This window comes from Rana temporaria, chromosome 2, assembly GCF_905171775.1.
Source record: "Rana temporaria chromosome 2, aRanTem1.1, whole genome shotgun sequence".
In the NCBI taxonomy this organism is placed as follows: Eukaryota; Metazoa; Chordata; class Amphibia; order Anura; family Ranidae; genus Rana; species Rana temporaria.
This window is the reverse complement of record NC_053490.1, coordinates 476,178,812-476,192,033: the sequence shown is the minus strand read 5'-3', so window position 1 is coordinate 476,192,033 and position 13,222 is coordinate 476,178,812. Positions and strand designations below refer to the sequence as shown.

General features: G+C 44.1%; 1 protein-coding gene and 1 long non-coding RNA gene across 4 annotated transcripts; one reads left to right on the top strand and one right to left on the bottom strand.

The window, feature by feature from the left end:
* Positions 1 to 1,457: 1,457 nt before the first annotated feature.
* On the top strand, positions 1,458 to 5,880 carry LOC120927825. The gene is made up of 5 exons (XM_040338747.1): positions 1,458 to 1,844; positions 2,077 to 2,246; positions 2,381 to 2,449; positions 4,034 to 4,093; positions 5,212 to 5,880. Exons 1-5 carry the CDS (start codon positions 1,603 to 1,605, stop codon positions 5,586 to 5,588), a joined length of 918 nt encoding a protein of 305 aa, XP_040194681.1. The 5' UTR covers positions 1,458 to 1,602; the 3' UTR covers positions 5,589 to 5,880.
* LOC120927826 lies at positions 1,916 to 8,831 on the bottom strand. Of its 3 annotated transcripts, XR_005747135.1 has the most exons (7): positions 8,451 to 8,831; positions 8,254 to 8,361; positions 7,702 to 7,859; positions 4,753 to 4,875; positions 4,232 to 4,303; positions 4,000 to 4,106; positions 1,916 to 2,240 (listed from the first exon to the last, which is right to left on the bottom strand). It is a non-coding gene; the product is annotated as an uncharacterized LOC120927826 (long non-coding RNA). The 3 variants fall into 3 exon arrangements; XR_005747134.1 differs by having other exon boundaries at positions 8,254 to 8,831; XR_005747136.1 differs by lacking the exon at positions 4,753 to 4,875 and having other exon boundaries at positions 8,254 to 8,831.
* Positions 8,832 to 13,222: the final 4,391 nt, after the last annotated feature.

Sequence of the window (13,222 nt, the reverse complement as noted above, 5' to 3'; positions counted from 1 at the left end):
CTTATATATTTGTACATGTTGATCACATCCCCCTTAATCTCCTCTTCTCAAGAGAGAATAAATTCAGTTCCTCTAATTAGACATGTGCACAGCAAAAATTTTCGTTTATTTCTGTTTCGTTTCTGTTCGTTTATCGTGATTCTTAACGAGTCGTAATTTCGTAAGACGTTAGTTATCGTATTCGTACTCTTTAGTATTTTCGTAACACTCTTTTTTCCGTTTCCGTTTTTTTTTGTTAGTTTATTTTTCGTTGAATCGAGATTCGTATTTTCGTTATGTTTTGTATTCTGCTTCGTTCGTATTTTTTGAATGAATTTATTTGTTTATTCGTTTTTACGTTGGTATATTTTTCGTTTTTTTAGATTCGTATTTACATTATATTTACCATCGTGCCGCATTCGTATTTTCGTAGGAAATAGATCTTCGTTGTTTTATCATCATTCGTATTTTCGTGTCTTGTTTCATTCGATTGTAAAAACGTGCTTTAGTAGATCTTAGTGCATTCGTAATTCAGTTAAAATACATTTTACGTTGATTCAACACACTACTCATTGTAATTTTGTAAATCTAACTTGGCTGCGATAGACTACTTGACGGTCTTACTGATACTGACTGATTATTACTTTCGTAAGATTGTTTTAGTAAATTTGTAATCGGGCCTTAATTCGTTATTTTACGCAATGTGTCAGAATTGCTCCGCTAACGCTGCTAATGTGTGTTGTAAATCATTCGTACTTTCGTAAGTACATCGCAGCAAATCTTAACCATTCGAAAATCTCATACTTTACTTTCGTTTTCGATGCGCGGCTTATAGCCTCCGCCCCTGGACTCCATTTTGAGACGGTGTATGAGTGCGTGGTTTGGCGAGGGAGGAACAGAGAGCAGGGCAGAGGTGGGCTTGTCGAATTTCGACTTGTTTTTGTGTGGTGGTTTCACTGGTTTGCTATCTTTTGGGCAATTAAAATCATGTATAGGAGTGAGAATGGACATGTGAGTGTTGAGACTGAGAGTGAGAATGTTGGTGTTAGTCAGTGTGTTGATGTGAGACTTGTTGGTGTGACTGAGAGTGAAGTGGAGGAGAGGTGTGGAGCAGATGAGATGAGTGTGGTGGAGGAGAGGCATGGAGGGGAGAAGAGGCATGGAGGGAAGAGGAGGCGTGGAGGGGAAGAGAGGAGTGGAGTGGAGGACAGGTGTGGAGGAGAGGAGAGGAGTAGAGTCGAGGAGAGGCATGGAGGGGAGAGTAGGCATGGAGGGAAGAGGAGGCATGGAGAGAAGAGGAGGCATGGAGAGAAGAGGAGGCATGGAGGGGAAGAGAGGAGTGGCGTGGAGGAGAGTAGTGGAGTGGAGGAGAGGAGCGTAGTGGAGGAAAGGCGTGGAGGAGAGAGGAGGCGTGAAAGGGAGGAGAGGAGGGTAGTGGAGGAAAGGCGTGGAGGAGAGAAGAGGCGTGAAAGGGAGGAGAGGAGGGTAGTGGAGGAAAGGCATGGAGGGGAGAGGAGGCGGGGAGGGGAGGATTGGTGTGGAGTGAAGCCGAGGCATGGAAGGGAATGTGGAGGTGTAGTGGAGCGGGAGCATGGCAAAGAAAGGAGACATGTGGCCCCTCCTATGTCAGATAGTGCGGACTCAGATGTGCAGCAGAACAAGCGAACCAAGAGACAGAAATCAAGGGGACCCATATATACCAAAGAGGAGAATGCTGCATTGGTTGCTGCAGTATCAAAAGAAAAAGTGACACTCTTCTGCCAATCCGTGCCAGCATCTGAGAAGTCAGCAGCCTGGGAACGAGTCCGGGACTCCGTGAATGCGGTCTCCAAGTTTCACAGGCCCACCAATGGCGTCAGACACAGGTAATTAATATTAAAATATTCTTTCACTCTTGTGTAAAAAATACACAGTTTTGTAGTCAATAACAAAAAAGTAACAGTTCAACGTAACCAAAAAATTTATTTGTCACAGCCACATGCTGAACAGTATACATATAACCATCACAATGTGAAAAGAAATGTGGTTTTCAAAAAACATTAATCTAAGTATTTGTTTTTTTATTAATGTAATTGTAATGTTTATGTACATTTGCAGGTTCTATGATTGTCGGGCAACGGTTACAAAGAAGATGCAGAGGCTTCGACTAGGACAAAACCGAGGAAAGCCTATCAAGTTGCGAGAGTGGGAGGCGGAGCTAAGAGATGTCCTTCTGGCAGAGGATGTCCCTGGATTCAGCAGCAGGGGTCAAAATCATAGAGCTGGTGGTGAGGAAAATTAAATATATCATTATAATTTATATATATTGCAGTTATAATATATTTGTAAAGCCATCTTATTGTTTATGATGACTACACATGTATGACTTTTATTTTTATTTTTTTACATTCATGTTTTCCAGATCAAGAAACATCATCCTTGGAAGGATCAGCTCCAACTCCAAGTACATCCTATCAACAACATTCTGGTGGTGAGTACCCAACACAAAGGATATCTAATGAACTGCTATTTACTACTTGGACCAAGTCACTGTGCCATGCAGACCGTCACAGTTGAGACAATTAGGTGCCGTTTCTGTCTCCCTGGCTACTCAGCTTTCACTATCACAGTCGAGAGCAGAAGGCTCGTTATGCACAGTGAGCCGAAAAAATAGCAATGCAAAATAGTGGGCAGCAATAGAGCAGCTGAAGAGAACTTTTTAAAATTAACCAGCAGGTGATTGGTTGGTTGCTATGCGGCCCTAACAAACAACATTATGCTGGATAACTTCAGCAACTTCTGCTCCACCCACTATAGTATTTATTGTGTCTACGGTTCTGTGTGCCCAAGCAAGGTAGCAAGGTCAGAGCTGTGGATGCTGAATTGTGACGGGGGCAGAGCTGCGTGGGGCTGTTAGGTGAAGGTGGGTCAAGTTGCAGGGTGGGACAGAGAACACAGCTGTTCACATGTGCTGTGAAGGTGGGTGAAATTTACCACTGTGAAGGGGGTTCAGATCAGAACATAATTGTGAAGGGGAAACTGTCATGTGAAGGTTCTGATCAGGTTCTGAAGGTTCTGAAGGTTACATCAGCTTCTGAGGAAGCTGATGTAAGAAATGTGATTTTTAAATCAAAAGGTGGGTATAGTAGTAGTATGTATGCACCCTTCCAAATTCAAACTTGCCTGCTTTCATTTTGTGACTAGATTTTGAGGGATGCCGAGAAAGGGGTGAGAGCTCCGCCAACAGCATAGTTTGAAAGGGAGTCCTTCTCTCATCGATCACAGGGGGGGAAGAGAGAGGAGAACACATCGATAACAGCTTTGATTTGACATTGCCGTGTTCCCCGCCGCTTGCTGCCACATACATCCCCTCCTCCGGGACTTTTATCCTGTCCAATCCCAGGACGGGCGATCTGTAAATTAAAGTTTCCTGGCCATGGGGCAGGGCTGTTTAGTAACGGGAAAACATCAATTGAAATGAAAGCGTTTATCGCTCTTTACCTGCAGCACATGTAGGCTGCATGGTGGGCACAGGGTGCATTGGTGGGCACAGGCTACATAGGTGAGCACAGGCAGGCTTCATTGGTGGTTTTGGATAAAGTTGGTATTAATATTTTTTTTTAATATTTTATTCTGCATAAAACAATTTTGTGTCATTTAATGAGATAATTTATGAGGGCGTGTTTAGGGGTTGAATTAGGGGTGGGGCAAGCTAAGGGTTGGGTGTGGCAACTAACTGTTGGCTAGTAACCCTTGAGGCCTGGCTAGTAGCTAATTTAGCCCTGGTACTATGTATATGGGGGTTGTAGTAAATGATATGTAGATACTTGATAGCATATTTTACATATATTTTGTTAATCTTAAAAATTGCCAGAAATGTAACATCTGTTTTAACACATCAGCAACTTCTGATTATATTTTACATTTCCTCAGTCCATTTTTGGTTGAATATTTGATTTCATAGTAGAAAATATTGTAGTTATACGACATATCTCAGGCAAAAATTGTAAATACAGCTGTTGACTTTTTCATGAACATTACCTTGACTCTTCACTCTTTCTTCCGTCTTTAACAGAAAGCTGCATTCAAGACCCTCCAGCATCGGCTTCTGGCAGGACCATTGCTCCTCCTCAGGGTAAGTGCATGATCTGGGAAGAAACAGGACACAGCACTAACTCCATTATCATCATGTACCCTATTTACACATAGGCATTTTCATGTAATACACCTAAAAGTTCAATTTAAAAATTCGTACAAAAATGACACCTCATACCTTTAGAACGTGACTGTGAAAGGGACACTGTGATTTGAAGGGGGATTGATATATCAAGGAGGACTGCGCAAACTGTGGAAATAAATGAGAGTGGCTGTGATGTCAGAGATTCATTCCTATCACAAAGATTTTTTGCTGAACTCCACCGTGTTGAAATTTTTTTTCTGCCTTTGGTTCTTTTAATGATTTTGAATTTAGTAGCCCTTATTGAAAGGTGTTCAACAGCTCTTTTGCGCTTTTTTTTTAAACTACCGTTAAGCCTATAATATCTATACATAATATCTCTATAACCTGTATGGTTTAGAAGATATTCGCCCTGCAAACCTAGCACGGCACACTAAATTACTTACAAGGTTATTAGCTCATAATGAGCTAGTATGTTGTGCATACTAGCTCATTATGCCTTTGCTTTACAGGTATTTTTTTATCTTTTAGTGGGTATAAAAGCGCTACAAAGGTTTTTGCAGTAGGATATCAAAAATACTACGATAATAAATTTAGAAGACATATGCCCTTTTTACCTGCAACCTACTGGGACCCTTTAAGAACTTTATCTTCAACATTATCTTCACTCTTTCTTCCGTCTTTAACAGAAAGCTTTTCAGGAGTTAAATGTGCGTGTCATATGCTGATAAATATGTTATCTAATAAAGAAAAAAGATTTTCTGTTTAAGGCATTTTCTGTTTCTGCAATTTTTATATTGTATTTATTTACTTCTATAAAGGTTATTTTATTAAATAACCTTTTAAATTTTTTTAACTTTAGGATATAAATGCAATGTGTAGATTTACCTAAATAAGTTTAAATTGATTTTTTGTTTTCTCTCAATCATTAATACAACTTATCCCCCCTCCCCAACTCAATCTTTCATTTGCTCCATTATTCAATATTACTACTACATAAAAGTCTAATCTGAATAAATTCATTACTATGAACGCTTTCATCATTCATCAAACTTTGCCTATCTTATCTATTTCAGATCAGCAATACCACCCTGAGAGGAGAGTACAGTGCAGCCCGCACTCTCCTGTTCTTCTTTTGGAGAGGCTGGAGATTCAGCCAGAGATTACCCCTATCATTCCCCAGACTCCTGATTTCTCCCCCGGCCCAGAGGAGGAGCACAGAGGACAAGGTTCATTCATTCAGCCACCCCATGCCCTGATGCCACCTACTGCTGTACCGCCTTTCCCAACTGTGCAGGAGATCATTCTGAGGGAGCTTATAGAATTAAGGTGTGACAACCGAAAACTACAACGAAAGGTCAAAAGGCTTACCCGGCTTACCCATCAGTTGAGCAGGCAGCAAACTGAGAGTTTTGAAATAATTTTGGCCCGGGCAAGCCAACAACACAATTAGGCATTGGACAGAGTATATTTTGTTTACTTGAAGATATTTCCAGACACATTGCTCCAATGCCTGGGAGCTACGATGAACATATAACCAACAAAGACGTTTTGAAAAATGAAGGCTAGACCTTCCTCTGCCCATCTCATCGCAAATTATTATGCAGAATCGATCTTTTTACTGTTCCTTGATTTTGGTAGAAACGTTTTCTTATGCTGCCAAGTTACACCTACCCAGCATGTGTGTTTGTAATTTCTATGAAAATATTTTTTTTTTTGTGAATATAAAACTATTTTTGGTCTAATATTATTATTATTATTATTATTTATTTATATACATCATCACATTATCTGCTAAATTATTATGTATTCATTTCCCACACACAATAGTATTTTATTCCGAACTTCAAACTCTAAGGGCCAGATTCACAGAGTAGATACGACGGCGTATCTGCTGATTCGCCGTTGTATCTGTTGTTCTATCTATGCTATAGATAGCCATAAGATCCGACAGCTGTAATTGTTTTACACTGTCGGATCTTAAGATGCAATACCGCGGCCGCCGCTGGGGGGGAGTTTGCGTCGTAAACCAGCGCCGGGTATGCAAATTAGGAGTTACGGCGATCGACGGCGGTTTTTCGCGTTACATAGTTACATAGTTACATAGTTAGTCAGGTTGAAAAAAGACACAAGTCCATCCAGTTCAACCACAAAAAATAAAAAAACAAAAATAAAAAACACAGTAAAATCCTATACACCCAACTCCATTCCCACAGTTGATCCAGCGTTCGCTACGTCGCCGCTAGTCTAGTTTCACGTCGCAAAGTTAGTCTTTTTTTTTTGGTGCCCTAACTTTAGTCAGCAAGTGTATTGCTGTCTAAAAGTATGGCCGTCGTTCCCGAGTTGAAATTTTAAAAATAACGTCGTTTGCGTAAGCCGTCCAGTAATACGGAATTACGCTACGCGCGTCGCCGTTCGAAAAAATGACGTCACGGCGCGCAATGCACGACGGGAGTTCGGAAACGGAGCATGCGCGGTAGGTCCGGCGCGGGAGCGCGCCTAATTTAAATGGCACACGCCCATTTAAATTGTCCCGCCTTGCGCCGGAGGCCACCGGCGTAGGTTTGCATCGCAAGTGCAAGTACTTGCGATGAAAAATTGCGGCGGTGTAACGTATCAATGATACGTTACGCCGCCGCTCTTCTATGTGAATCTGGCCCACACAGTCTACCTTAAACTATTCATTTATATTTTAATGTTTCCCCACTGTTAGTGGACACTGGACAGTAAAACAACACAGGAAGCAGGGGGGGGGGGATACTAACAGCAGTGGGAGTGTGGATACTGGAATAAGATAGCCAGGGTGAAAAATTATAGACCGAGGGGCTAGGGAGGTAGCGGAGGACAATATAAGTAGACATTAGGGAAAAACATGTATCCCACTATCACATCTTTGCAATTTTGTATCTTCAAATGGTATGCAGCAGAGCTGAGTTAGGCAGAGAATGTACCCGATCGGCAGGGATGGACTGGGACAAAAATTTGGCCCTGGACTTCATCCAGACTGGCCCACTTTGACAGGACAACTCCCGCACCCCCCCCCCCCGGCCACCCAAGCCCCCTCTCCCCCTTCACTAGCCCCTAGCCGTTCTACTTTATTAGAGTAGAACGGCTGGTACTGGTACTCTTATAGGCAGTACCACTGGGGAAGCTAGACATTATTTCACCCGGGGCAAAGAATCAGTTTGGTGCCCCCCCCCTTATGGGACAAGATTAGGCAGAAGTGAGAAACTCCCAGGCCATAGCTGTTAAATCAGCTGTCCGTCCCCTCCCCCATGCTCCTCTGTCGTCCCCCCTTGCTCCTCTGGTCCTCCCTCTGCTTCTTTGTTCCCCCCCAGGTGAGCGCTGTGGGTAGGGAGAGACAGAGGAGCTGAGGGGGGCGGCGGTCTGCTGTCACTGAAGCCGGCCCACTGAGCCATCGGTCCACCGGGAAACTCCCTGTAGTCCCAATGGCCAGTCCATCCCTGCCGATCGGTAAACTAATGAGAAAATATCTGCTTTCGCTGCAATGGAATTTTAATCACTATTCCAAAAGATAATACAGTTCCCAGTCTCCCTGTTCTTACCTTGCATGGAGCTGAGCAGCATTCAGATCCCTGGTGGTCAGAATGGAATCAAAATACCAGGGCCAAGATAGAGCATGAGTTTAGATTTGTAGCTCTGGGAAGTGTGGAGGTGATACACTGACAATGGCATAGAAGAAATTATTTCGATGTCAAAAAACCTAAAATAAGTAACACAACTGTATTCCATATATACATCAAAATAACATTTTTGCACATTATGCATTCCATGACACACACCAATATACTTACTCACACCCACTTAAAATATACATATACACAGTGACACACACTGACCCATAAAGACGACACACACTTTAACTGACAGACACACTGGCCAATAAATGAAGTGCCTTGTAAACAAAGCCAGACTGACCCAGACACTTAATCACAGAAAAACACAGACATACTCACATTGACCCTTAAACACACAGACTAACCCCATACTCACTCACACACAATGACAAATAAATGTGATTTATTTAAAAAAAAAAGTCATACAAGTATATCATTATAACATCCTAAGTGGGGTTTACTCTTAGTCTTAATACTTACTATGAAGTGCTGAAAAAACCTCATGTGTTTTTCTATTTGCTTCCTCCTCATCCACATCCAGGTCCAATGTTAGGCATGCATGTGAGACATGACGTCAGTAAATTGCAACTGCAAAAAAAGAGAGAGGGATATAAATTAGAAGAAATAATTAATGGAATGATGGAAGGTGAGTAGGGGAAAATTGATAAGCCACTCACGTGTTTAAGGGTGCCACAGGCAACATACTTAACCAGGATTAAATCCATAGTGTGGTGAGATGTCTTCCAAACGTGAACTGTAATATTTCTTCTTTGAGGGCAGGTGGCAGCAGTCTGCACTGCAGCAAGAGCACAGTAGGAGGAGAGCCCCAGTGTTTGTGGGAGTATTGCGAGCCGTGGAATTGTGGAGTAGGTTTCTTTATGGAATGGTAGCTTTTTTTTTTTGTGGCTTAATTTCAGAGCCAAGGAGTCAAAACATTACTCCAAAAACGAATGAAAAATAAACAAACTAACCCCAGCTTGGGTTGATAACATTCTTGCAAACGGTGGTAGTAGATATTGGATTTGTGAATGTAAACAAAAACTATTATTATTTATTAATTATTATTATTATTATTATTATTATTATTATTATTATTATTATTATTATTACCCTTATGCATAGATCTACTTCAATTCAAACGTTTGCAAGTTGTAAGATGTGATGGGAAATAATAAAATCAACAAAAACAAACATAGTGCATGTCAGGATTCAAAATAGATATATCAACAGAAATGAATAAATATATAGTACTTTTAGCTACCTGGAAGACTATATTAATGCTTACCTGTATGTAGGTGCTTGAAATACCTCCATTCATGGTTTAGGGGATAATTTAGAACGATCGTGCATTTTCTTAAGGTGGTCATGCCAGGACTGGCAGACCTGCGTGCATAGCATAGAAGCTGATTATGTAATACTCACCTGCGATCAAAGCCCCCGCTGCAGTGGCCGACACATCATCGGGCAGCAGCATGTAGGCCCGGAGTTACTTCCGGGTTTTGCGCTGTGATTGCCCAGAGACGCTAAACCTGCACGTTTAACAGCGGGATTACATGTCGCCAGCCGTTGTGTCGGCCACCGCAGCGAGGTTTTCGCCGATCAGTGGTATTACATAATGAGCTAGTATGCTATGCATACTAGCTCATTATGATATAGTATGCAGGTATTTGCCTTTGTCTTGCACGTATTTTATTTTTGTATTTTATTTAAAGTGGGCTTGCAACCACATTATTAAATATTTGTATTTCAAAAGCTAAAATCTCAAAGTTAGAGATTGAGAGCCTAACAAGCTAGGATCACCCTTACAGTATAAACTCTTTTTTCATGTTTACAACCTCTGAATTATTTGGGGGGGGGCCTGGGGTCAGGAAATTATAAAAAAAAATAGTAAATAAAATGTTGAGGTAATCAATGTTGCCCACCCAACAAAAAATAAATCTTTGAATTATATAGACTGTGGCTGATCACAGCTTCTCATGCTTGCTGTATCTACATTGTGATTGATACTTTATCGTATATTGTATTCATGTAACATTACTTTTGGTACATACAGTATATCATGACATGCACTATATTTGGTTTTGTTGTATTTATTTTTTGGCATCGCCATCTATACTTGGAACAGGTAAATTATTAACAATATCTTTATCGATTTGATAAACATAAGAACTTAAGAAGTAGTATAATTAGAATTATTCTGTTGTAAAGCTTAGTTCTGGGTAGCCCAGCTTTGGAAGATTGACTTTCAGAAATGCCATCTGCTCCATCAGCTGTGGGGCCAGCTGGGACCTCTGTGGGCACAGAATATTTCCTGTGATAGAAAATACACGCTCACTTTGCACAGAGGTCGGGGGGCAAGAAAGTAGCTCTTGTGCCACCACAGAAAGAGCAGGCCAAATACCCCTTTTCTCATCCCAATACTCTAATGGATCTGTAGTGGAGGCCAAATGGGGTTCAGACAAGTATAATTTAACATGATCTGACACAATGCTTCTTTTCATGGTGGGCATTTTTGTGGGTCCAACTAAAGTATGTAATGCCAAACTCCAAACGTCAGGTCTTCTAGTGGAATGCTCAGCAGTGGTTGTACTAATAACAGTAGGTGATGGTGGCACAATGTCACTATCAGGCTCCTCCTGATCTTCTTCCTCTTCACCCTCTGCCGGCCTAAACAATTTTCGGTGACTGTCAAACACCCTCTGAATTAATAGATCCCTATAGGTGGTAAGGGAACTCTGAATTATTGCCATTTTTCCTTTAATGCGTGGATCGCACATAGAGGCAAGCATTAGCTCAGGGCATGCCTCTATGAGCTCGTTCATCCTTCTATTCAATTGTCCCCTCAGTCTCTTTATAATTGCAGCTACATCTTGAACTATGCCGCCAGGCAAGGGCTCGCTTTTGTTTAGAAAGCCATCCATCTTAGTGATAAGATAGATGTAGAGAGGGATTACTTGAGCCAGACTTGCATTCTCTAGGCTCAATTTTTCTGTTACATCTCGGAAGTGGCTAAGCACAGCCACCACCTGACTAATTATTTTCCACTCCTCCCTGCTTATTGGCCTTGCTACACCAATAACATGTTCATTTGACATGGCGTGTATTGGCTTTTGCTGTTCCATGATACGTTCGAGCATCTCCAAAGTGGAGTTCCAACGGGTGGCTACATCTACCTTCAAGCGGTGCTGTGGAACGCAAGCCTTACTCTGCTCAAGTCTGAGTATGTGACTGTCTTTCACACTACGATGAAAATGGGCTGCTATTTTTCTACAACTGTCTAAGATAGCAGACAATTTTGATGTTTCACTTTCATCGTCCAAAGCAGACTTCACAACGAGATGCAGGGCGTGTGCAGACAGGGCCGGCGCAACCACCAGGCGGACCAAGCGGCCGCTTGGGGCGGGCAGGTCCGCAGCCTGGGATGGGGCGAAAAGATGACCTTTTTTTATTTTTTTTTATTTACTGTCCGGAGTTGCCGCCGCCCTCCGGCGCCCGGTGTCCAGCTCCAGGGCTCGAGTTGCGGGAACGGCGTCTGTAGAGGAGAAGGGAGGGAGAAAAAGTTTCACTGGCACCGCACTGCCCCGCCCCCTCCCCCGGCGAGCTGTTGCAGAAGAACAATAACATCATTAGCATGTGACAAGCCTCTGCTGCCTGACTAGTAACTCCCCCCAGCAGGAGATCGTGGCCAGCACTAGCTAAACTTCTCTTCCTCCCCTGCAGAAGGGAGCATGCTGGCTGCTTGTAATTTTTTTTTGTGATGGACGCTGATGAGCTGACCAACCAATCTGCATGCACTTGATAGGGCTAGGTGCATGCAGATTGGCTGGTCAGCTCATCAGCGTCCATCACAAACATTTTTTACAAGCAGCCAGCATGCTCCCTTCAGCAGGAGAGAAGAGAAGAGAAGTTTAGCTAGTGCTGGCCACGGTCGGGTTTGTCACATGCTAATGATGTTATTGATGTTAGGAAGCAGCATGGATGGAGGGTAAGTCACAGAAATTGTGTGTGTTACTGTGCCCCCCCCCCCCTGCAGACTTTAATTAAACTCCTGTTTAAAGGGAAACCTGGCTGAGGTTGACAGGCTGGCATTGTGAAGATGGATGAGGATGACTCTGGGTGGATATGAGAGTTACATTGTGGAGATCCTCTTCACAATGTAACTCTCATCCCCACAGAGTCATCCTCATCCATCTTCACAATGCAACACAATCATCTTCATCCCCACCCAGCACCATCCATCCCTCTCTAACGCATCCCCTGCACCATCTATCCCTTTCCACAACACATCCCCACCCAGCACCTAGCACCATCCATCCCTCTCTAACGCATCCCCTGCACCATCTATCCCTTTCCACAACACATCCCCACTCAGCACCTAGCACCATCCATCCCTCTCCACAACGCATCACCACAACGCATCACCACCCACGCCAAGCACCATCCATCCCACTCCACAATGCATCCCCACCCACCCCACTCCACAACACATCCCCACCCAGCACCTAGCACCATCCATCCCTCTCCACAACGCATCACCACAACGCATCACCACCCACGCCAAGCACCATCCATCCCACTCCACAACACATCCCCACCCAGCACCTAGCACCATCCATCCCTCTCCACAACGCATCACCACCCACGCCAAGCACCATCCATCCCACTCCACAATGCATCCCCACCCACCCCTCTCCACAACGCATCCCCACCCACGCCTAGCACCATCCACCCTCTCCACAACACATGGCTGTGGAGGAGGCGGGTACAGAGAGAGGTGGCTGTGGAGGAGGCGGGTACCACCCACCCCTCTCCACAACGCATCACCACCCACGCCAAGCACCATCCATCCCACTCCACAATGCATCCCCACCCACCCCTCTCCAAAACGCATCCCCACCCACGCCTAGCACCATCCACCCTCTCCACAACACATGGCTGTGGAGGAGGCGGGTACAGAGAGAGGTGGCTGTGGAGGAGGCGGGTACCACCCACTCCTCTCCAACGCATCACCACAACGCATCACCACCCACGCCAAGCACCATCCATCCCACTTCACAATGCATCCCCACCCACCCCTCTCCACAACGCATCCCCACCCACCCCTCTCCACAACGCATCCCCACCCACCCCTCTCCACAACGCATCCCCACCCACGCCTAGCACCATCCACCCTCTCCACAACACATGGCTGTGGAGGAGGCGGGTACAGAGAGAGGTGGCTGTGGAGGAGGCGGGTACCACCCACTCCTCTCCAACGCATCACCACAACGCATCACCACCCACGCCAAGCACCATCCATCCCACTTCACAATGCATCCCCACCCACCCCTCTCCACAACGCATCCCCACCCACCCCTCTCCACAACGCATCCCCACCCACGCCTAGCACCATCCACCCTCTCCACAACACATGGCTGTGGAGGAGGCGGGTACAGAGAGAGGTGGCTGT